The 23448-nt window shown below is 39.4% G+C and overlaps 1 protein-coding gene across 5 annotated transcripts in view; it reads left to right on the top strand.

Annotated features, from left to right (window-relative positions):
- LOC118076897 (uncharacterized) overlaps nucleotides 1-22631 on the top strand; it is a 53542-nt gene extending 30911 nt beyond the window's left edge. For 4 of the 5 annotated variants that reach the window (XM_088653327.1, XM_035100069.3, XM_088653324.1 and 1 more), the window contains 5 exons: nucleotides 269-499; nucleotides 10170-10328; nucleotides 15443-15590; nucleotides 15785-15928; nucleotides 16947-19827. In XM_088653327.1, the coding sequence (XP_088509453.1) occupies nucleotides 269-499; nucleotides 10170-10328; nucleotides 15443-15590; nucleotides 15785-15928; nucleotides 16947-17416 (1152 nt within the window). In that variant the 3' untranslated portion in view covers nucleotides 17417-19827. Of the gene's footprint in view, nucleotides 1-268; nucleotides 500-10169; nucleotides 10329-15442; nucleotides 15591-15784; nucleotides 15929-16946; nucleotides 19828-19847 lie in introns of those variants that run through there. The other variant, XM_088653326.1, reaches the window with a different exon arrangement.
- The last annotated feature ends 817 nt before the right edge of the window (nucleotides 22632-23448 follow it).

Here is a 23448-nt window from a genome sequence, read left to right as displayed (position 1 = left end):
ATTTGTTGTGTTTCATGCTTTGTCAGATCATGCCCCCTCAACACATGTTTTCCACAGATGGCTTGGAAGGGTGGAGGGAACGGCAGTGGAATGCCTGGGGTTTGATGTCTCCACTACAGTTCCCAAGTGATTGTTTTGGAAATGTCAGCCTACCCACTGTGGTGCCTTGCAGGTACCTAGTGAGGGCATGTGGCCTTTCACCTGGCATGCTTGTTTTTATTTCCTCAATGTTTACCATTTCTCATCTTAACCTTTCTTGTTTTTGCAGAGCGCTCTTGAAGGAAAACTTAGCAAGCTGCGGAGACACCTGCTTGCCATGAGGCAAAATCTGGGTTTTGTTCTTGCCCCAGGACAGATGTCCTCCGAGGCAGCTCAGCACATCCTACCAACTGCTGTTTATGCTCGGCTGATAAATCATGCAACTCAGTGTCAGCAGTCTGTGGAGGAATGTTGCAATGATTTGCTCACTTTGACACTTCTGGTACCTTCAGCACCTTGGGTGAGTGTTGTGCTTGGCAGGTTGGAGAGGGATTGTTTCAGAACAATTTTAAAAGCTATCCAAAATGCTACACTCTCCTAGATATGTATAATCAAGGTCTAGTCTGCCTCTGGCTCTTATTCATACTTCATTCCTGTTTATTCGATGGAGGGGGAAAGTGCTGTCCCCTCCCCATTCTTTTCAGGCAGAAAATGAAATAAATTTGCTGGTGTCTTGTAGTTATCATCAATTCATAATGTTGCACGGGCATCTTTTGCAGATGTATCACTATGTACAGAACTATTTGATGACAAGCAAGTGTGTCCAAATATATTTTTCACTTAAACCTGTTCTTACATGTATACCCTGGGAGCCACTGCAGGATTATTCCTACTCACACCAGAGTCTTTCCAGAAAGTGGACAATGAAGTGTGAGCTTCTCATCATTCCTCAGTGATGCAGGAAGGAGCTAGGTTCCATCAGATTCCATATTGGCAGTATGATGTGGAAAGGGGTCTCTCATATTTGATGTTGAACAAAGGATCCCTATCTGTAAAACTGGAGAACAGCTGCCAGTTAGAGAAGTTGATACCAAACAACCTACCATCAGTTAATGTTTATTTACTGAACACAGAAAGTTAAACCAGCATCAAAGAGAATAAGCTGGTGCTCCACCTTTCCCCACAGCTGCTGCTAAAGTTCACCTATATTTCCTGTGTGGTTCCAAATGGAGAGTCCTTCTGATATAGTGGTGCCCATTTGTTTACTGTTGGAATGCTAAAGCAGGAAAATGAGAATGCACAGAAATGAAATTATTATTTTTGCCTCTGTCTTCACAGCAGAAGACTTAGGGCAGACCCCCTTAGAAAGGGTGCGTGAAGCAAATAGTTGTGACAAGAGATTAAGTTTCAGGCCTTATTGACAAACTGAAAACTGACAAATCACTGGGTTCAGATGACATCCACCTAAGAGTTCTTAAAACACTCAGATGGCCAGAAATTTCTCATTTGACAATATGTAACTTGTTCCTAAGATGAGCTGCCATAATGGAGGATGGGAAAATGGCCAATATAACACTATTTTTTATTTTTAAAAAAGGAATCTAGATGAGAACCAGATCATTTACAGCATGGTTAGCTTAATGCCTCTTTTGGGCGAAAAAACGGTGGAAACAGTGGTTAAAGATATGATTATAAGGCATATAAAAGAACAGAGCTCTGCTGAAACAGAGTTACCATGCTTTCTACAAGGGTCAGTTTGGCCTCACCAATCTTTTGGAGTTCTTTCAGAGGCAGCAAGCATGTTGATAGAGGAGATCCAGTTGACAATGCTTACAGAGACTTTCAAAAAGCTTTGTTAAAATTATAAGAAGAGGCCTGCTGGATCAGACCAAAGGCCCATCTAGTTCATTGGTGTTACAGGTGCCAACCAGATGCCATCAGAAGCCTGCAAGTGAGTGCAACAGCCCTCTTGTTATCAGAACCCACCTGATGATTTCCAGTTCCAAGTTCCCCAAGCCCATGTGCTTGGATTTTTTCATTCCACTCCATTGACAGTGATTTGACTAGATCTGCTCAGGGATCCTCTTCCTTCGTGCTGGGAATTAGACACCATTTTTAGGCTAAACATTCTTAGAGGATGAAGCACAGGTTGTGTCCTCTCAATGATACCTGTGTTGCTGAACATGTGGCAGCATATTCCAAACTTGCTGTAGGCGAGAATCCTGAATGAATATACATGAAATTTTGAGCATTCTTCCCTCGATGCCTGCCTGCTGTGATTTATGGAAACATAGAAACCTTTCTTAACACTGTCAAATTATATATATATTTTTAGCAAATGGTGTATGAATTGCAGAAAACATTCTTTAAAAACCCCCCAAAACAAAGCAGCAGCCGCAGCCGCACCCACCCCCACAACCACCCCACCCTCTGGCAACACCTCACAAAGAGCAAACATTGGAATGGCCTCAACACTTATAAAAACTCAAATGTACATCTAAACTGACAAAGTGCTTCCAACAGCTTCTTCCCTTGAAGGAATAGGATGCCAGTGAAAGGAGTAGCTTGAGCAGGAAAAAATATGAAATTTAATTGTTTCACCTTTTTATATAGAGATTGATGGGAGGAGAAAGCCAATTGTGGCTCAGGAAAAGGGGATGATAGGGAACTTTCAAGCCTGATAATTTTCCAGCAAGATTCTCTTTGGTCCTCAAGCCAGTGAGACCAAATGAGCATATCGGTAAGCAATTTTCCTTTCCCCCACCAAGGCAATAGAGTGTGGCATTGTGTTAGATATCTGGGCATTGTTTAAAGTGTGTTATAATGCAGTCTAATTAGCCATGTGATAATTGGGTGCCTAACAAATGAAGAAAACTAAAAAAAAGACTATAATAATCTCATTTGAAATTAATTTTCCCCATTTGTCCTTTATCTTTATTGTGGCTGAGGCTTTATTAGCAACTTCATAGCTTAGCTGCCATTATTTGCATTTTAAGTAGAATTAAAGTCACACTTTCTGTTTTTAATTTGTTTTTTTGATTGAATCTTAAATAATTAAGGCTGCAGTCCCAGAAGCCTTTACTTGAGAGTAAGCCCTCCATTTAATACAATTGGCCCCACTCCCAAGTAGCCATGGTTTGGATTGTATTACACATCTATGGTAATATCTTCCTTTGAGGAAAGAACAGAAATCTCCCTTGCATATTAAATAATCACACCAAATTCGGATTGACAATGTAGCCTACTTTATTGATTGCAAACACTATGGAGGCCATATCCAGGAAGTTATAAGTAAGCAAATAAACAATAAATGGGAAGAGCAGTTACACCACAAATTGTCTAACTATGGAAGCTTGTAGCAATAATCTGTAGGCTCAAGACTCCAACACACCCATGGATCCAGAGTTAAATGTGTATAAGAAGTCTGATGGAAGCCGAGTTCTTTGCCCCCTCCTCCCCAAGGACCACCCTCCCCAAATGCTCTACTGGGGTTCAGGGAGCCTACTGAATGGGGTGGGTTGAGGGAGCCTTGAAAACTAGTCAGAGAAGCCTTTCATGAGTTGGAAGCTTTGGAAAGGAGGAGATGGAGAAGTATATGGGGTGGTGTTTCTCTGTATGCAGTTACTTTTTTGGTATAAAATCAACTTCATATTTCGTTTTTGAATAACCTTAACATTATTTTGAAAAAAGATGTTTATTCTTTCAGAAGCAAATAGCATAAAAAAGCTTATATGATATATAAGTCTTGCCTATCTTCTACATTATATATCATTTTGCTGGCATTTATTCTGAGGTTGTATTTTGAATCAGCTGACCTAGCAAATAAAATGTATTAATGAATAATTAAGAGAGATGCAGGCCTAATTATCTCTAATTTGTTTTCTGAATGCAATATCCGCCTTATATGAGAACATGAGCACCTAACCTCCTCTAGAGAGCTACGAACAGATATTTATGGTGTTAGTAAGCAAGGACATTTAGTGCCTTAGGTTAGTGAGATACTGGTAAGTGGGTGGCTATGATGAATTATTTAGTAGTCTCTTTATGGCTTCTTCCATGGAGATGGAGACAAAAGGGGTTTCCTGAAGTCTCATGAATAAGCGTGTACACCGGGGAGTGCAAGAATCAAAGGGAAAGGAATTAGCAGCTGACAGCTGATGCTTTTGACCACTAGTTTGATGTGGTGATTTAGCAAAATTCCTTGAGTTCTATTGGGTCTTCCAGGAAATTCACTAGTTTGGCTAAATTGTGCTATAAAATATCTTTCCATTATATAAAATAAAAAAAATTCCTTCAGTAGCACCTTAAAGACCAACTAAGTTTTTATTTTGGTATGAGCTTTCGTGTGCATGCACACTTCTTCAGATGTGCATGCACACGAAAGCTCATACCAAAATAAAAACTTAGTTGGTCTTTAAGGTGCTACTGAAGGAATTTTTTTATTTTACTTCGATCCAGACCAACACGGCTACCTACCTGTTTCCATTATATAATTCATCTACGGAATCAAGCTGGCAGAGGAAAATTAACTCAACTGTCAATCAGAGAATATGAATTTTGTATTTTTATTGCTAGAATTTCTAGAAACATTTGCAGTACCTCCTCTGCCTGGGTGTATTAGATGTTGAGTCTTAAAGGTCACATGTGAGCAAGCAACAGAGAGATTGTAAATCACATTTGTGGGATGTGAACAAAGATCTTTTACTCAGAGTAGACTCATTGAAATTAATGGATCTTAGGTACTCATGGGCTATTACTTTCAACAGGTCTACTTTGAGTTAAACTTAGCTGACTACAACCCATATTATAAAAAAATTGTACATAACATACACATTTTAAAATCTAGCTTCCCAGTTCTCAAAGGTGACACGAGCAGTTTGTGAAATAAATAAACTCTCTTTCCTTTTTTTGCCTTTCTAATATTTACTTTATTTACAAATCTGAAAGCAGATTATAAATGGCAACTAACAAGCATTTATTTCTACAATGCAGCAGTTCCCCAGAAAAATACTCTTAAACCCCTAACACTTTCTGCTGTCTCATTCTGTCTCATTCTGTCTGCATCTTAGAAACTGTCAACCTGCCCAGTATTTGTTGCAGGCCCCTCCCCTACAGATGAATCACTCATTCATTACAGTAATTCAAACACACTAACATTCTAATGTCAAATCCTAGGCTCTGATTAGACAACTTTCAGCCTAGGTAGAAACCTTGGGCTCACATGCCTGGACGGTTAATTACAGTCGAATTCAACTATTGGATGCGGCTTTCATCTCTGCTTTCAGGCAGAGGGAGCCAGCATTTGTCTACAGACAGCTTTTCCAGGTCATGTGGCCAGCATGACTATACCACTTCTGGCGCAATGGGACACCCTGATGGAAGCCAGAGTGGGTGGAAATGCAGTTTACCTTTGCGCCGTAACGGTACCTCTTCCTCTACCGTACTTGTGCTGGTATGCTTTCGAACTGCTAGGTTGTCAGGAGCTGGGACAAAGCAATGGGAGCTCATCCTGTCATGTGGATTTGAACTGCCAACCTTACGATCAGCAAGCCCAAGAGGCTCGGTGGTTTAGACCGACACAAAGGTACTGCGGTGTGAAAGGAATGTTAGAAAACAGAAGTGCTAGCACTATAATCAGGAAAACTAACACAATGTTCCCCGTGTCTGAATGCACCCTGAGGATAACTGAATTGGGATCTGCAAGGATGCTTAAACCTGTGAAACAAGAAATGTTCTGGGATTCAATAAATGAAGGGCTCTTTTTACAACATGGATTTTGGAACAGCAAGAAGCAATGGCACTGTTGTTACCCGGATCTCTAGCAGTTCTTCTGTTAATGCTTCCTGAAGAATTGCAGCCTCAACCTAATGAATAGAATTCCTATGTGCTCTGGACACCTCCAGAGGCAATTTTGCCTTAGATGATACATGAAAGAATTGTGTTTTCACTTTCAGGGAAGTAATATATCATGTGTATCTATCAAAACAGCATGAGCATTTTAACATGAGAACTGTACCGTAAAATAATGTTCTATCAATCTCCCTCCCACCTGCAAGTTATTACTGGGCTTAGCATGGATGCCGTTTCCATGCAGTTTCCTCCTCCTTATTGGCCTCCTGGGAGAATGTTGGTTTTAGTTTACTCTACAATCAGACATATAAATGTTTTTTTAAATCTATAGAATGTATATATTAGGTTTTTCCAATTAAAAACTAGGTTCACGTGGTGCAAACAGATTAGAATGTGTAATCTACTGCTACAAGCAATCGCCATTCCCAGGAGTCCAAAATAAGGAATATTTAAAATGGAAGTTTTCTGAAATATACATATTTAAATCCAGATCACTGGGTTGTAACAATTTCAATGGGAAAATGGTTATATTTGATGGATTTGTTTGATTATTCATAAAAGAGCCTTAAATATGAAGGTTGCTAACAGAAATCCATGGTGCTATTACCAATTAATATCAGTTGTATGCTCACCAGATAACATGTATTTGTTTTAAAACCACACAGTTGTAATGCACATATTCACACTGATTGCTGTGATCTATTGTCAGATTAGTATTCCAGCTCATATTGTTTGAGCATCAATTTAGGCATAATCAAGCTGTGCTAATACCAATGCTACAAATATACACCAATGCTACAACAACAAAAGAAACTGCATGGTACTATCTTAATTGCTTTTCATCTGGTTTAGAAGTGGTGATTGACCAATGAGATTACTTTTAAGCAAATAAATTCTTTCAATTGATTAAAATATTAATTTGTTTTTAGAATTTCATCACTTGCCTTTCTGTGAACAATTATGCACAATCTAATAACCTTTTTTAAAAAGTGGCTAAAATAAACACAGCAATCAGTTGGTAATTTAAAAGACTGCAATATGTCCCAAAGCAATTGAAAACACCCAAGCTCCATTGGTGAGTTGGTCTTGCAGGCCACTCAGAATAGCAGATTCAATTGTTCCTGTTCTATTAAAGTACAACAGAGTACAAGATGAACTATCAGGGTCAAATATTAGTAAACATTGAATCTGAATTTGTAGAGGAAGCAGATCTCTAGCTTCAATCTCTCTCTCTCACATCTCTCTGTGATGTGGGTTAGAGCAGGCTGTTACCACCTGCATTATCAACTAGCAGAAGTAGTTGCTTATCTGTGATGTAAATGCTACTAACTTTGGTCTGTAGATGGCAGTAACCTGCCACCATAATGGCTTTCCCGGCTTTCCTATTTAACTGAAGATTTAAATGCTTTGACTGATAAAACATATAAATTAAACCAACTCATATGGCCAGTGTCTTCCAAGAGACAAGTGTACTGAACTTGGATACAGGAGGCCCAAATTCAAATTTCTGTTCAGCCCTGCTTGGTGGCAAGTTGCAGGCTGTGATCTATCAGCTTCAGTTCTTTATCTTTTTAAAAAAAAATAATGGCAACACTGACTTTCTTCAAAAGGGTTTTCTAAGATAAGATATATTAAGCACGCTGCAGTTTTGTGGACAAGGGAAGATGGAGAAGCGGTGCACTGAACCTCCCAGGTCACTGCTTTTAAAAACCTGACTTTTCTATAAATAATTTCCAGCACTGCAACCAGCTACATTTCATAGTGTATCTATGTCAGAGCTTTCGACCACGTTTTATGTTCTGTTGAAGTGGAGTTTCACTGTTATCGCTTTGCTTCTTATCTCATCCCTGCACTTTGTTCCTCACCGTTCCGAGAGGTGCTTTTGTAAAGCACTGTACTCTAATTTTATCAATTTTAATATGCTCCTGGATCACATGACAGCTATAAGTGGGCTCACACTGCCTACCAGAAGCATTTGGGTAAAAAGTAGATTTGGTCATTGCATGCTATAGAAGCACTACTCTGCAAGACCCAGACAGAAGGGAGAAGACAAGCCCCAAACTGAACATAGGAAGCTGCCCACCATCTTAATGACTTTTCTCCTGTATTGGCAGAAATATTGCCTACATTCCTCCCTGCCTGAGATCTCATACTTTCATTTGTTAAAGCTGCATTCCTGAGAAGCAGCATTATGATGAAAAATGATGCCCATTGCTCTTTAGTATTGACTGAAATGCCTTACCTGTAAGGGGAAATGTAGGGCTTAACATCTTCCAGTGAATCCATTGTGTTGTGTTGGGTGTAGGATGCAAAGCATAAACTAGCATTTAATTTGTATCAAGAAAATGCACAGCAAATCCTTGAAAGTTCAGGTAGATCATCGTTAGTGAAGGGCCTGTCAGGATGATGAACTGGGAGACAATGCCTGTTACCTTCTGCTTGCTGTTGAGTATGAAAAAAAGCAAATTTCAACCTGGTTTTCAGGGAACAATGGCTCCTGTTCCTCCATTGTCTTGCACCAGTGGCAGGTGTATCCTTATCTGTATACTGTCCCCTAGAGGGAATTTAGGGAGAGCAAGAATTATTGTTATTATTTAAATGAGAATGTCATCATCAGTGTCATAAACTTTTATTGCACCTGACTAACCAAAGGCCATGGTATCACGCATAAACATCAGCAGTCGCTACACATACAGTAAAACCACAGTCAAATCTACGAAAATTCTTTGTTATACTTTATAAGTTACAAATCACCCTCTTGCTTGTTGTTCCACTGTTACACCTTGTAGATGACTTCAAGATCAGCAATGTTTTGTGTTTATTTTAATAGGTTTGGTAATAGTTATTTTTTACATCTCTTGGATGCATACTGTTGTTTATCCATAATGCTGCTTGTATAAAGATGCCAAGAAGTGCTTGCTCAATTTCACACATGGGTAATTGTGGATTGTGAATGCAATCCATTACACAATTAATACAGCTAAAATGGCAAAAGGAAATGGATTCAAAGGTGCTTTCGATGTGTGGAAAATGTATTATTCCGTTTCTTTTCCATGCACTAGAATCCAGTGTTGCCGGGGGGGGGGGGAGAGTAAAGCTAAATCTAATAATGTTCTTCTACTTGTGGCAATAACTTGCACAACCTTTTTCTCACACTTTCCTGCACCCCACCCCCTTTCTGCTTTTGAGAGTCCCCTGGTGGGGCAGGGGAGCATTTCTGACAGTTTTCAATTGGTGTCTTCTGTTAGTGGAAATGCACCAATTAGATTCCTTCCCACATCCCTCAATTTTCTCGCCATCTATACCCAGTTTATTCTTTGCTCTTTTATACTTTTACTCCCAATTATTACTTAACATTCAGAACCTTATCGTCCAAGTTCCATTGCATTTGATGAACACTCTTCATGAGAGGCTAGTCCTGACGGGGGATCAACAACATTACTCAAGTTGAAAAGATTTATAGTAAATTAGTCTGTTCATTGAGGTTTTGACCTTTGCTTCATGGCACCTAAATCCCTGGCTGAAAATATTTTCTCCACAGCCTGCTGTGTGGTTTTTATTATTAATTGTACACTTTCAAAATGTTTTGTAGCACTAAGTGTAGCCATAAACTTCAAATGAAGCAGAGAAGAAATTCCATCATTCTGAACCTGACAGGGGATTATACCTTCTTTTGTAGTGTCTTTTATTTTAACCTTGTGCGTATAGCTTTCAATATAGAAAAAACCCTATGTTGAAGGCTATGTGACAATAGACAATTGTGGGTTGTTGTTGTTTTGAAAGGTCTGTTTGAATTATAATTTGGTATTTATTGGCATACGACTCTAATTACTGCTTGATTTCAGGTGATAAGTCAAATCTTAAAATGTACCTCCCTAAGAAGCTTGCAAAACTTGCCTACTACACAACTCCATCATCATTGAGCATTGTGTAATTGGTGGACGGTGACTAAATTGCTAGTGACATTGTGACAGATGCTATTTATTCTGTTGCCTCCTCGAATGTTCTTGATGTGCTTTTGGTGTCAATGCCAGGGAAGCACAGGATCTGAGCAAGCTACCCTGCTGTAACCTCTGGCATAGTGGCAGCCATCTTAACTGTGTTACAGGATCACGTGTAAATTATGTGGTTTTCAGCTTCATCAACATGAAGCAAGATGGAAGAGTACCGTCATCACACATGCTGCAGCTATGGTAAAATTGCCTAGCAGTTAACTTTACGCTTTGAGGGTTTTCTGTTGACACCTGTGATTGGGGGCAGAAATTGAATGGCTCCTTTAAACTATCGTTGGGTAAAGTGCTCCTTTTACTACTACTTCCCCCCCCCCCAATGTTTTTCAGGAAATCCTGGAGAATTCTTTGAGCCAGGAGTTCACTGTGGAGAATGTGCTTGCGACGCTTCCAGCCTTCCCCAAGGGTGCCCCTCAGCAACGTGCTAAAAGGGCAGCAGAAGCCCTGGTAAAGGCTCAAAATTATTCCAGGCAAATGGCAATGCAACAGGTGAGGAAATGGGGGAGTTTATTTCAGTTTAACATCCTCTCCCTCCGCCCTTCTTTTTAACAGATTTGACCTACTTTGCAGTCACTGGTCAATTTTCCCCTTGTACAAACCTTATCGCACAGCTAATGTATAAAGGTTAGAATTCTTTTGTTGAGTGGCTGTGCAGGCATTAGTCTCACTTCCTGCTGGCAAGGCCACTTTTTTGTGGGTTTGTACAATGGGAGCTTATGAATGCTTCTATTCATGGCCAGCTCCTGAGGCACACAGAAAAATAGCCAGCCATTCCTTTAAAAACAGAAACTTAAATATGATTTGGAGGTTTTCTCGTTCTTTCTTCCCACTTAAGGAACCAAAGAGCTGTATTAAAACAAGCAGGAAGGAGCTTGAAAACTTCCATGGAACAAAAGGCAAAAGTTCACAAGGAAGTATCTTACATGTTTCCTAACGTGAAGACAATTCCTGTTCTTACATATATATTTTTCAGAAAACTTGGCTTAACATGTCAAATTCTGCTAAATTGTAATAGGCTAATAACAGAGTTTCTTTCCCAGGAACTTTAAAAAGCGTTTATATATAAGTTTGTTAAGAGGACAAATGTTTTCTTTAAAATCCCCCATTTTCCAAGTAATGGACCTCCAGTTATGATTTTGCCCTTTCACATGTTCTATTCTGAATGTTAAATGCTGCTTGAGCTAGAATTTAGACTTCTCAATCTAGAACTTATCCCTTTGGGTCTCTACCAGATGTCTGGCAATTTAATAGACCTCTTTGAGGCAGGGATCTATTGGTGGGTCTTCTTTGATCGCCTGGCTTGAGGCTGCTCCAGATCATTAGTGGGAATCTATCCAAAATACAGGCTACAATCCAAAAGACTAACATGCACATAGTGCAGGGGTTTGTGTGGGCAGCTTGAGCTTTGGTTGATTCTGTTTGTCTCTTTAGCAGCAGGATCTGCTGTGGTAATGCTAGCAAACAAAGCTTCAGCAATAAGTATATTTCTCCAATCTGTGGATCATGCCTTTAAATCATAGCTATTCATTATTTTTTTCTTTGACAAGTGAAGCTTTAATTAAGTATGAATCATGCAGTGCTGACTTTTCTTTTGGGGTGTGTATGTGTGAAAGGAAGTTCTGCAAACTGCATTCCAGTTCCATGTCAGAAAGAAATATTACACTCTAGCTGATGGAAGCATTTAACACTTGAGTGAGAGAGGCCATTCTTTTAAAAAAAAATTTTGGGGGGAAGGTTCTTAATTTTTTAATTAGATTTTTATTTTTTAATTAGATTTTCATAACATAATTTCAGACTTCATTTTTTTATACGTTTCTCTTATACTCTGACTTCCCACAGTCAATCAGAAGCCACACTTCTTGCAGCCAATCAGAAGCCGCGCTTTGGTTTCCGAACGTTTTGGAACGGATTCCATTCGACTTCCAAGGCACGACTGTATTCCTCTATTGCATCATACATTTCATCTAATATATATTCCTCTAGTTCATATCTTTTCTTCCCATTGCTCAAATTTCAAATCCTGCCCACGATTTCATTTGGTTGTTATATACGGTATATATATTTTAAAATAAGCCAAAAATTCCTCTCTTCCATAAATTGTCCATCATGTTGATCTCTTATTCTTGCTGTTAGCTCTGCATAGCCTATTGATTTTAGGAGCTATTCTTCTTTGTTGGACTCCTTTCTTCTTTCCAGTTTTGTGCATGGGAAGGCTTGTTCTTAATGGCATAAGTAGATCAAGGAATTCCAGTCCTCTCTATTTAAGTTAATTAAGGTTAGTAGTCTTTATTTGTGTTGAACAGGGAGAACCATAAGCCAATTTTAGAGCTCATGCTATGTAAGAAAGGTCTTAAGTTCAGTCCTTGGCATTTCCAGATAAAAGAGTAGGATTGAGAAGAATCTCTGCCTGACAACCTGGAAAACTACTTCCTGTCTCAGGAGAAACAGTTACTGAGGTAGATAGAACAATGCTCTGACTTGGTATAACCCAGCTCCTTGTAGTCTTCAAGGAAGACAACTTTTGATTAATAGGGACTCCATGTTTCTTTGAGTATAGGAAGAAAGCAGGGTAGGAATATTTAAAACTATGCTGAAGTAGCTGGAGTCTCATAAAGCATTAGCTTGTCAGACCTTGCCTGAACACGTTGAGTCATTGGCTTGTTACTTAGTTAACCTTTGCAATACTACAACAGCTTCTAATAATTTAATTTGCACATCACATTTACTTTTTCTGTTACACTCTATATTCTACACAAAGATTCAATAAATCCCATCCTACACGAGATGAACTGAGGCCAAGAGTCACCAAAAATGCAGCAGGTCCGCAGGTCCATAACTAGAGAGAGAACTTTGGACAAAGCACCCACAATTTTAAACCCAGCCATTGAGTTGCCTTAGAGCATTAAGCTGCAGTTATTACAGCACTATGTAATAACTGGAAAGATTTGATGTAAGTGACAGCTAGCTGGACCCAAAGAACTCTGAGTGGAAGAACAAGAGAAGAACAAGAGCTTACACAGTGTTATGGAGGGTAGGTTCTACTGCTTATCATTAGCGTCTGCTTGTGCAAGAGGTTGCTCAAGTAGACCATCTTCTGGTTTAATTTCATTTCTGCCCCTACAACACTATGGTGAGACATAAACAGCCAGAATCTACTGAGGAGAAGACACCTGGTGGAGCAGTATCTTTAAGGGCCAGCCTGCTCTCTTGGGATTTCTAGCAGAACAGCCAATCTGCTGCTCTTTGTTCATTTTCAATCAGCTCATCTTGGAACGATTTGATCTCGTGTCTGGGAAAGTACATTAGGTCACTAAGATGATCTGGCAGCTAGCTCAGTACTTCTTGCTACAGATGGCCAAAAATCATGGAAGTTAAAATTATCTAAGGCCCATTTCATAATATTTATGTTTCTGTGGGCTATTGGATTCCCTCGGGGGGCAAGGAAGTGACCATTTAATGAGTTTCCTCAAAAAATATGCCTTTGTTGTCCTTCACTTATCTCCTGCTACTTGATGTTGCAGTAATAGTGTAAAGGTAGCAAACCACATAAAAAGTAAAACATTCATATTTTCCCAGTACATTCATAATCTGGGGGCAAGGACTTTGCTAATCTTGAGCCATGTGCATCTTAAAAAGCATTATCAGGGCAAACATGGCCAAAGATTAATGCATGAAAAATGTCATGGAATAATTTGTACTTTAAAAAACTATAAATTTGTTTTTGTTGTAGTTCTTGGCTCTCTTTCCCTTCAGCTGTACAAATTGGAGCATAAAACAGGGAAGTGTTGCAAAGATTATTTCTTAGAATAGAAACAGATTCTTGCTGCATAAGCCTGTTTTGCAACCTGTAAAGCAGTCTATAAAGGGTGCCATTAAAAAAATTCATATAAATGTTGTATTCACTGATTATTATTTTTTGCTAGAAAAATACTCAAACTTCTTTCTATATTTCATTATTTTTGTTGTTTTTCTTAACAATATTGCCATGTTTGAGGATCAGAAACATTAGTCAAAGGTACAACTAACTCTTTTAAGAGTTTGATTACTATCACTGCCTACTAGCTCATGAGGTATTTACTCTAGAGAATATACTTCTGTGATGTGGCTACAGGAAATGAGAGAATGTGACTGTGGGTATCTCAAAAACATACCTAGCAGTTCAGAGACATGTCCTTAGTCTGAAGGAAGAATTCTGAGCAGTTGACAAGTAGGGTGGTTTGTTGGGAAGATTAGTAGTAAATTCCCCTTTCCCTTGGTGTCCTCCACATTCTCAATAAGGAACTTCAAACGGTATGGATGGTTTTTTGACGGTTCCTCTCTTTGCTTTCTTAATAGCGGACTCTTTGCATTTGCCCCTTCCTTGGGCTGGGAGAATAAGTCTCATCTGCACAATTCATAATGTATATTCTTTCATTGTGGACATTTTGTGCTATAGGAAAAAAAAATCCCAGCAATGGGTGTTTGCGCATACTTGTAGGAATTGAGTCTTTGATGTCTCTACCAATTTTGCCACTCAATTTCATTGATTGTGCTGTTCAGAAACAGTTACAGCCATCAGGTGTGCTTTGCATGGTCAAACACAGTATGCAGTGCTTACACTTCACAAAATAGAAATTCCCAGCCTGTTGTGGCAATGTGGTCTCGTTAATTGGTGTCCTTACTATTCAGTGTTTCTATAACAGGTTGACATTCAACAGGTGGTTCTGCATTGGCAAAATCATCAGAAAATAAAAAAGTCTGCATTTTTGTGTGTGTGTGCATGAGAGAGAGAAAGAGAAAGAGAAAGAGAAAGAGAAAGAGAAAGAGAAAGAGAAAGAAAGAAAGAAAGAAAGAAAGAAAGAAAGAAAGAGAAAAGGAATTGGGAGTGTTGCATACCCCAAGACCTTTCCCTCATCCTGCTACAGTTTTCTTCACTTTCAATTGCATTCTGTAAAACTCCAAATTTCCTCAGGACTGCAAATACTTAACCTACCTCCAGTGGAGACACAAGAGCTGAATTCTGTGCAAGTTATCAGCATGTCAAAGCCTGCAAGCTGGGCAGCGATTTCCTGTCCCACTCCACCCCCAATTGCTTTCAACCGGCCTTTGCAGCTGTGCGGTTGACATCAGCTTGATCTGCAGTTATCCGCTATAAAGCTTTACACTGAATGTACATTAATGTTGCCCACCTGCTAAGTGAAGCAGATCAAGACACTTAAAGCTGCTAGGCAGGGAGACAGAGCAGAGGATGGTTAGTTGGGAGGAGAACATGCTGTGGAACCACCAGTGAAAGCTGCTTGACTGCTTTTATTTTCCTTTCTAGTAGGACTCCTTTTCTATAGCACAGCAGTATTAGAAAGCACAGCAAATGGCTGAAGCCATGGTTTATTATTTCAGATGTCATATCAACTGCAATTGGCACAAGTTCAAACCAGGATTGAAACCATGCTTCTACATTCTGGCCTGCTAGTCAGTCACCGATGGTGTTTGTCAGGTAGATGCCGAGAAAGAAAAATGGTTAAGGTTTGCAAACCATGGGTTCATGTGACATCTGATGACATCTGATTGAGCCAATATGCATTAGGCTCATTGATGCCTAATTTTGTTACTTCCCCCCCTCCTAGATACTTGCTTTGCAAGCTGAACTTAACTTCCACAGAAATTTATATAATCTTCAAGTTAAGTACACCGAAGCTGTCTTTGATGGGATAAAGCAAGCATACCACACATTTCAAGATAATGTTGCCATGGCTCTATGTTCACCATTACAAGGTAAATACATGTCTGTAATAGCAGCATAAACAAAAACAATTTCAAAATAATGACAGGCATGAAATACAAATGTTTAGTGTTTCAAACACCTGAAAACAATTCAAATGCAAGATTCTCTCTCTCTCTCTTGCTACTCCATACTTTTAATACAGGTCTCCAGGGAGCAATTGATAATTTTCTACTTTCTCTTGTAGATGTTTTTTCTTCTTATACAAAACTTAAAGCAGAAGCTTCAGAGGCAGCTTTGAGAGACTTCCTCACTGCTTTTAGGAACAATGCAGAACAGATCCAATATGCAGTTGAAACTTTGGCTCCACCAGTGAATCAGCAGCACGAAGGTACCTTACTTGTACAATTTGGATTGGTAAAGGATGCACTTGATAGGCTTGTCTTGGTATCTTGTTTCTTTAAAAAAAAGGCATGGGAAGAGAGCCACTCTTAGGTATCTTGCATCACTGATTTTTCCTTAATTCTCAGCATTAGGTCAAATAGAAAATAGCTGATCTAGTACAATCAACCTAGTTCAAGACTTGAGCAGTAATGAGGAGATTTTGTAAAAAAATAAAATAAAAATGAAGTTCCTCCTTTGGTTTGTTCATGATTTTATCTTTTACTACAATGAATGTATCTTATATGGTGTGTTTGAATGTGAATGCATGGTTTATTATGTTGTGAACCAGTGTCCTCAAAGTTAAAGTATCAGTCACAGTTTGGAAATTGTAAGGCTCACCTTGACTCTCAGGTGTTATTGGACTACAACTCCCATAATCCCATACCATGTTTGCTGATCGAGTTGGAGGAGTCCAACAACATCTGGAGGGCCTGAGATTCCCCATCTTTGTTGCAAGGAATATCCAATATCCCACCAATGGAAGCTCAAATTTTGCACATGCCAGAAACACATTTAGGGCTTTGTTTGATAATGAAAGGCTTCTATAACCTGTTGATTTTCTAATAGCTGAGAGGGCTTTTGGTAATGTTCTAGCTTGCCATTTTTTTCTAGGTTCATGATAAATAGCACATTGAGAAGATACAGTTGATCACGGAAATGCATTAAATACTACCGTGTTTCTCCGAAAAGAAGCCATACCCCGAAAATAAGCCATAGTGATAGGCAGTTTAACCTTGTAGGTTAAACTGTACCATACTTATAAAAAAAATAAGACATCCCCTGAAAATAAGCCACCGTGGTTTTTTTTGAGGAAAAATAAATATAAGACGGTGTCTTATTTTTGGAGAAACACGGTATGTTATCACAAACAGTTTCAAATCAACTGCTTATTTATGACTTACTATTGTTTAGGTTGAATGAATGGTGCAGTATAGCTCCCTACCTTCTTTTAATTTACCCTTAAGGTGATGAAGCCTTGTCAAAGTTTGGAAAAGAGTTCTTCCTGTCTTTGGAACGTTCCCTCAAAGTCTGTGGAGAGCAACGGGATAAGGCTGCCAGTGAAATGGAAACCTTGCAAACAGAACTGGACCAGGCCTTCGAAACTCTTCGGAATTTAAGGGACCAAAAAGCGAAGAAAGCAGGAGCCAGTCAGCGTTTTCCAAAGCAGGAAGATGACAGAGCAGATGGAATAGAAGAAGGGGGCTTGAATGTACTTCCAAAACACAAGCCTGAGCCTGAACCAGCATCCACATTTCCTGTAGACAGGCATGGCCTCTTGCTAAAACACGCTTCTGTTATAGAGAGGGAATCTGTCAACCCATCTTCCAAGCAGAAAATGGAAAGCTCTGATGGTGTGAATGTTCAGCAGAAGGGGAAGTTCCTACACCGGAGCAAGAGTATGAAAAACACGGAAAGGCCACCATGGCAAAGTTAGACATAGCTCTTTGGGCCTGACAGCCTTAGCTTTGTCAACAACTCTTAACTGAATTCTGTGGGAGTGAAGTTGTGACTATGGGGTGTATCAGTGGGATATAAGCTTATTTTCCTCCGGGAGTTAATTTTATACTCCTTCGTGGCTCCTGAGAGCCATTTTATACATGTCACATTTCAATCCCTAGAACTGTTTCTTGTTTAGAAAATTGAAAACATTTGGCCTGTTGAAGCAACTTCCACATAATGTTAAAAGACATGGGAACATGCTGAAAAATCACATATCTCTGAAGAGATAGAATGTCAAAGCTGGAATGTGTGCATAGAGAGAAGATGAATGCCATTGTGTGCATCACAACTCTAAAATTAATTCTGCACCCCTTCTGCCACTTTTTGCAGTGCTTTATAACCTAAGAAGTGTACTTATCCCTGACTGTCATTGGGTCAGGGCTTTATATGTATGCAAGGCAGTGTAAGCTAGAGAATGGCTTTGAAGGTAATCGAATGCACATCAGTACCCCTCTTTTCCCCTCACTTTCCTACTTGTGGTGCAGACACATAGGGGCTTCATTGCAGACTGATTCCACACCGATCCATGTAACAGATGGAGAATAGCACTGTGGGACTTCCATGAGCTAAATAATCGGGACATTGGTTTTCAGGTGTCAGTGCAGAGGGAAAAGACATTTACTGTTTTTTTAATTTTTGGTGGTTCCCTATTAGTGCTGAAGCAATAACCCAGGTAGTTGCTAAGCAGATGTCCCCCAAGCATCCACTGGAATTTAATGGAAGAGACTTTGAACCGATCTCATCACAATTTTACGTTGTCCTTTTCCTAGACAGATGCTTTTGCTTGGAAACAATCCTTGAAGCAGGCTTGTGATTTGTGGCATTCCACAAAGCCAAGTCTGGTTCTCCGTAAATGGTCTCAGCTATCTGAGAAACTTGATTGTTCCCCTTGGCTTGCTACCCTGCTGAAAGCAATACTCAGGGCCTCATGCTTATGAGGCTAATAAAACTGCCCAAAATGATAGCATGAGGATCAAGGACAGCATTCAAAATGTTTATGACTTGTGAATGGTTTTGACAACCCCCCCTTTTTTTGAGAATGATGCAAAAACTTATGCTCTGTAGTATTTTAAAATTTGTATTTTATATTTTATTCCCCCCCCTATCAACTATCGGTTGAAATGTCGAAGATGAAATGTTTCTTTGTTCTCATTAATAAATGACAGAAATGGAATGCAACCTTTGTTTTGTTGTTCAACCTGGTTCAACAGTGGAATGATTTTTCCCTGTTTCCTTCATTTTCTAAGAGTATCTCTTACAGGTGCTTCCAAATGTATAAGGACTAAAATAAGCTTGTTTCAATTGGCTTGTGCTCCTTTCCACAGTCCTTCTAAGGTAAGTGGCCTTGATAGCTACAGAAGTCTCTTAAAGAGAGTCAATATGAATTTCCAAGTATTATTAAGTTAGTGCTCATCAAATCCTTAGGTTTTTAAATTATCATAGTTATTCTAATATTTAATTATGAAAAGTGATTCACATAAATAAGAACACTGCCCTTAAAATCCCAGAAAATAGGCAAGAGTTAAGACTTATTTTAATATTTAAGAATATTAAATCAGAGCATGGCTCTCTAAAAGCAACAATAAAAACTACTATGAATATCAGAGAATAAAAACGATTTAACCTTCTGTGAAAGTGATTGAGAAGGTGTTATTCTGCAAAGGTGGTACCACCTTTGGAAAGCCCCTCTCTCCAGTTGCTACCCACCTAACATCTGCCAGTGTAGGCAGACAGAGGATGGCACCTGATACAGATCTTCAATTTTTGCACAGGTTCATATGGAAGAAGACTGTCTTTCTGGTACCCAAACTGTTTATGTCTTTAAAGTTCTAAAGCATTAAAAGAAATAATCTTTGTATATCACATACTCATTTGGGTCTAAATCAGGCATCCCCAAACTTCGGCCCTCCAGATGTTTTGGACTACAATTCCCATCTTCCCCTACCACTGGTCCTGTTAGCTAGGGATCATGGGAGTTGTAGGCCAAAACATCTGGAGGGCCGCAGTTTGGGGGTGCCTGGTCTAAATGATTGATAATGATACGTAATACTTTGTTGGCCAAAAAGGCCATTTGGATTACTTTGGAACACTTCATGTCACCCTTTTTGATCTAGAACTATGATCACATTCCCCAAGCCCATTTACTGAAATAGAATAACTGTACTGTAAGCAGTGACAGGAGAGTAATGTTCTGATGGACATGCCAGGATAAAATCCATATCATGCAAGGAAAATGAATAGTTTACCATCTCAGTGCAACCATTTTATAAATGAAGAAAGTCAGAGCAGATCTTGAACTAATCTTTCTTTCTTTCCCTCTCTCTCCGTCTCTCTCTCTCTCTCTGGAAAGAAAGAAAGAAAGAAAGAAAGAAAGAAAGAAAGAAAGAAAGAAAGAAAGAAAGAAGACAAAGTGCCAGTGGAGGGAGAGAAATTTCCCTTCCTCTTTTGGAAGCATGATCTTTCCGTTCATCCTTTTGTCGTGCTTGTCTCCAAAGGCACCAGATGTAGCAGATTGATCAGCAGGATGGCTACCAGCAGCACAAGTGACAGCATGATTGGTTGCCTATTCCTTTTTAAGGTGATCTTGGCCTTGCTCACAAGCAGTTATAGGGCTGAAATTCATTAGTATGTTTGAAGGAGACTCTTCTGTCAGCTTGCTGGGAGGGGAGAATGGAGTCCCACTGCCAGCAGCTCTTGCTTCATTTCAATATATATATATTTGATCTCCTAAATTCTGCTGTTTTTTCTTGCATAATTTATGAGACTCGTTTATTCTGCGCTTTCACATGTAAATAGCCATCCACCCACTGTGTCCTCTGAATTGCATTTTAATTACATTAGGCTTGTGGTTCCCCCCTGATTTTTTAACTAGCATGTGATATATGTTCAGATGGAAATTAATGATTTTAACTACTCGTGACTAAAACTATAGCTGCTGTAATGTTACTGGGTATTTTAAGCAAGGAGGAGGAAAAGTAGTTTCAAAAAGAAAGAAAAGAGATGCTAGTTTGCCGATCGCAAAGTCATTTTATGTAATATTACATATCATTGAGATTTAATTAATCTGTATATTGGAAACATGTGTTTGGACTCCCAACATTTAGTTTATAATAACCTTAACATAATTAATTTTCAAAGCGTGCAAACAGCTTTCTTTGAAAATGATCTGCAGCATCCATATTAATAATAAAACAAACCATGCTTTGCTATTGAATTACACATTTCCTTTGAAGTGAGTCCAGAGAAACGATATGCCGTCCTCAGTCATGTTAATTCTCTGATGCAAGGCTTATGGAAATGTAGTGCAATTAGCTACATGCTAACAACCACCTTGCTGCATTTCCCAAGATGCCATTTCATGAAAGGCTCACCCAGAAGTCTGGAGCAGTACATTTCACTAGTGTGGCGGTCCTGTTTTGCAAATTAGTTGGCATTGTAACTGTGGACCCTTTGCTTTTTCCTAGTCTTATCCCATTTTGTATAGGGCTTCAGAGCAGACTAGCATAAACAGAATTCAATATTTTGAAGCATTCAGAGGGCCAATGATGGTTTTCTTTGTGACAAAGCACTTGCGTCTTGGTGGTAGTAATAGTATATATATATCACTGCCCCCAGTTCAAATAATGATGACTCTCTACATCCTTACCATCCCATACTGAGATTCAGCAGCTGAGCATCTCTTGGCCCTCACTTTAAAACAGACTTCCTCAACCTCGGCCCTCCAGATGTTTTTGGCCTACAACTCCCATGATCCCTAGCTAGCAGGACCAGTGGTCAGGGATGATGGGAATTGTAGTCTCAAAACATCTGGAGGGCCAAGGTTGAGGAAGCCTGCTTTAGAATATCTAGCAACCTTCTCTTGCCAAGGGAGCAGAGCTCAGCTGTGCGTTCTGAAGGCAAGGTCTTTAACTTCATGTGAATGGCCTGTGACATCACATTGTGCCTTAGGCAGCTCTGCCAAACATCAAGATGGAGAAGAGTTACGCAACAGCCTTGTCTGAGAGAGATTACAGAACCAGTTTAAGCCAGCTATACTTCTCTGAAGGAATAACCCAAACATCACGAATCTTCTTCTTGCTTCTTTCACACAGAGAAGCTTCCAGAACCCTCTTGAATTAAGTAGAATAGGAGAGATCTCTACACATCAGGTCAATACTTTCTGTACTAAGAAATGCAAACTCACACACACACAGACCCCATTTATTAGGTGCAGGAAGTATTGCTATGCAAAATACCTATAGAAAAACTTTGCATGTGCACCTTCTACAAAAGTAAACCCTAGCCTTGTGTTGCTAGACCTGCAATTCACCAGCAGAAAACACAGTTACCATCTGCTTCTGTGACTAGCAGAAAGACACCCTGACTCCTAGAAAAAACAACTCAAACTTCTTAAACTAAATGTAGCCCTTCACATTATAAAACAAAACGCTACCTATGAAACCTGACACAGTCAAGGGAAAAAAAGGCTTTTATGATTGGAGTCTATAATTTGTGGCCTTGTATAGAGAAAACTTGGTGGGTTACAGTAGGGTAAGCGGGAAATGAATGTGTGGCTGTTATGCTGAAGTACTAGACTCAAAATTCTTAAGTGACCACTAGAATCCAGGGCATAATCATATGATGATATTCTTTGTCTATAGCAGACACCCCCAAACTTCGGCTCTCCAGATGTTTTGGACTACAATTCCCATCTTCCCTGACCACTGGTCCTGTAGGCCAAAACATCTGGAGGGCCACAGTTTGGGGGTGCCTGGTCTATAGCACCACAGAACTGATCATAGAGCTCTTGTACTATTTCTCTCTCATGACAATTACCCATTTGCTGGTTTAAAGGGAAAGACAAATTCAGTTGGCTTCATTGTCCCAGAGATTAGTCAATACTGCTGGCCACTAGGCTCCATTGCCTCTCATAATTTCCCAATATTGAGTAGCTGCTGCAACTCCACATTTATGCTGAGCCCTGCAGTGGCATGCCATGATCTCAGGTGGGTTTGGGTGTCTCCTGGTAGAGAATCAGCAGTTGGCAGGAAGCAGATGGCTATTAGAGAGAACTATAGGCTGAAATTGGAAATAGAACCATTGGTCAAGACTTATGTGTGTGCATCTCCATTCAGTTAATAAAAATGACTGTAATTTTGTGATCAGAATTATCTTTATTTTGCCACTGATGTATCAGCCAAGATTAGTTAGGTCTGTATAATACAAATTCAACACAGAGCTGTATGTGCTTAATTACATGCTAATGATGTGTTAAGAAGTTCCTCTCTTGATTATATTTTCTAATTATTTCCTTCTATCAGTTTATCTATTACCAGAACTTCTATCAAACTCTAACACACACACACACACACACGTTCTAACACATTTCCCTTCCACTTTGAATATAACGTTCCTCTCAGTTCTATAACTATAGAAATTACTAATTTTGTTGTTTGTTGTTTAGTCGTGTCTGACTCTTTGTGACCCCATGGACCAGAGCACACCAGGCACTCCTGTCTTCCACTGCCTCCCGCAGTTTGGTCAAACTCATGTTAGTAGCTTCGAGAACACTGTCCAACACTTTGAGAACAGTTACTGTTGATTTAATAAATCTGCAATGCCTTTATGCTATTCCCTTTATTTCAAATATGTAATCTCAGGGATCTTTACACCGGTAGCACTTATTTTCACTAAGGCTGAGCCTAATATATTTTTCTGCCATTATCTGAGTATATTTTGAAAATTTTCACTGGAGACTTCCCAGTTTATATCAGCTTCTACATCCTATCAGATCTAATTGCCCTCTTCCTCTACAGTGGTTCACTGTTGTTTTCCACAGCTACTTTAAGCTCACATCCCTTACATTTCAAGGCTTGCCGTATCTTCATACCTTCATTGCCTCTACCGATGGATGTGAATGTTTCTCAAAGAGGTATGTCTTTATTGGCCCTTGTTAAAACCACCTGAAGGCATGAAGGCTATATTCAG

This window comes from Zootoca vivipara, chromosome 10 (assembly GCF_965207765.1).
Source record: "Zootoca vivipara chromosome 10, rZooViv2.hap1.1, whole genome shotgun sequence".
Classification (NCBI taxonomy): domain Eukaryota; kingdom Metazoa; phylum Chordata; class Lepidosauria; order Squamata; family Lacertidae; genus Zootoca; species Zootoca vivipara.
This window is presented reverse-complemented; position numbering and strand designations above follow the sequence as displayed.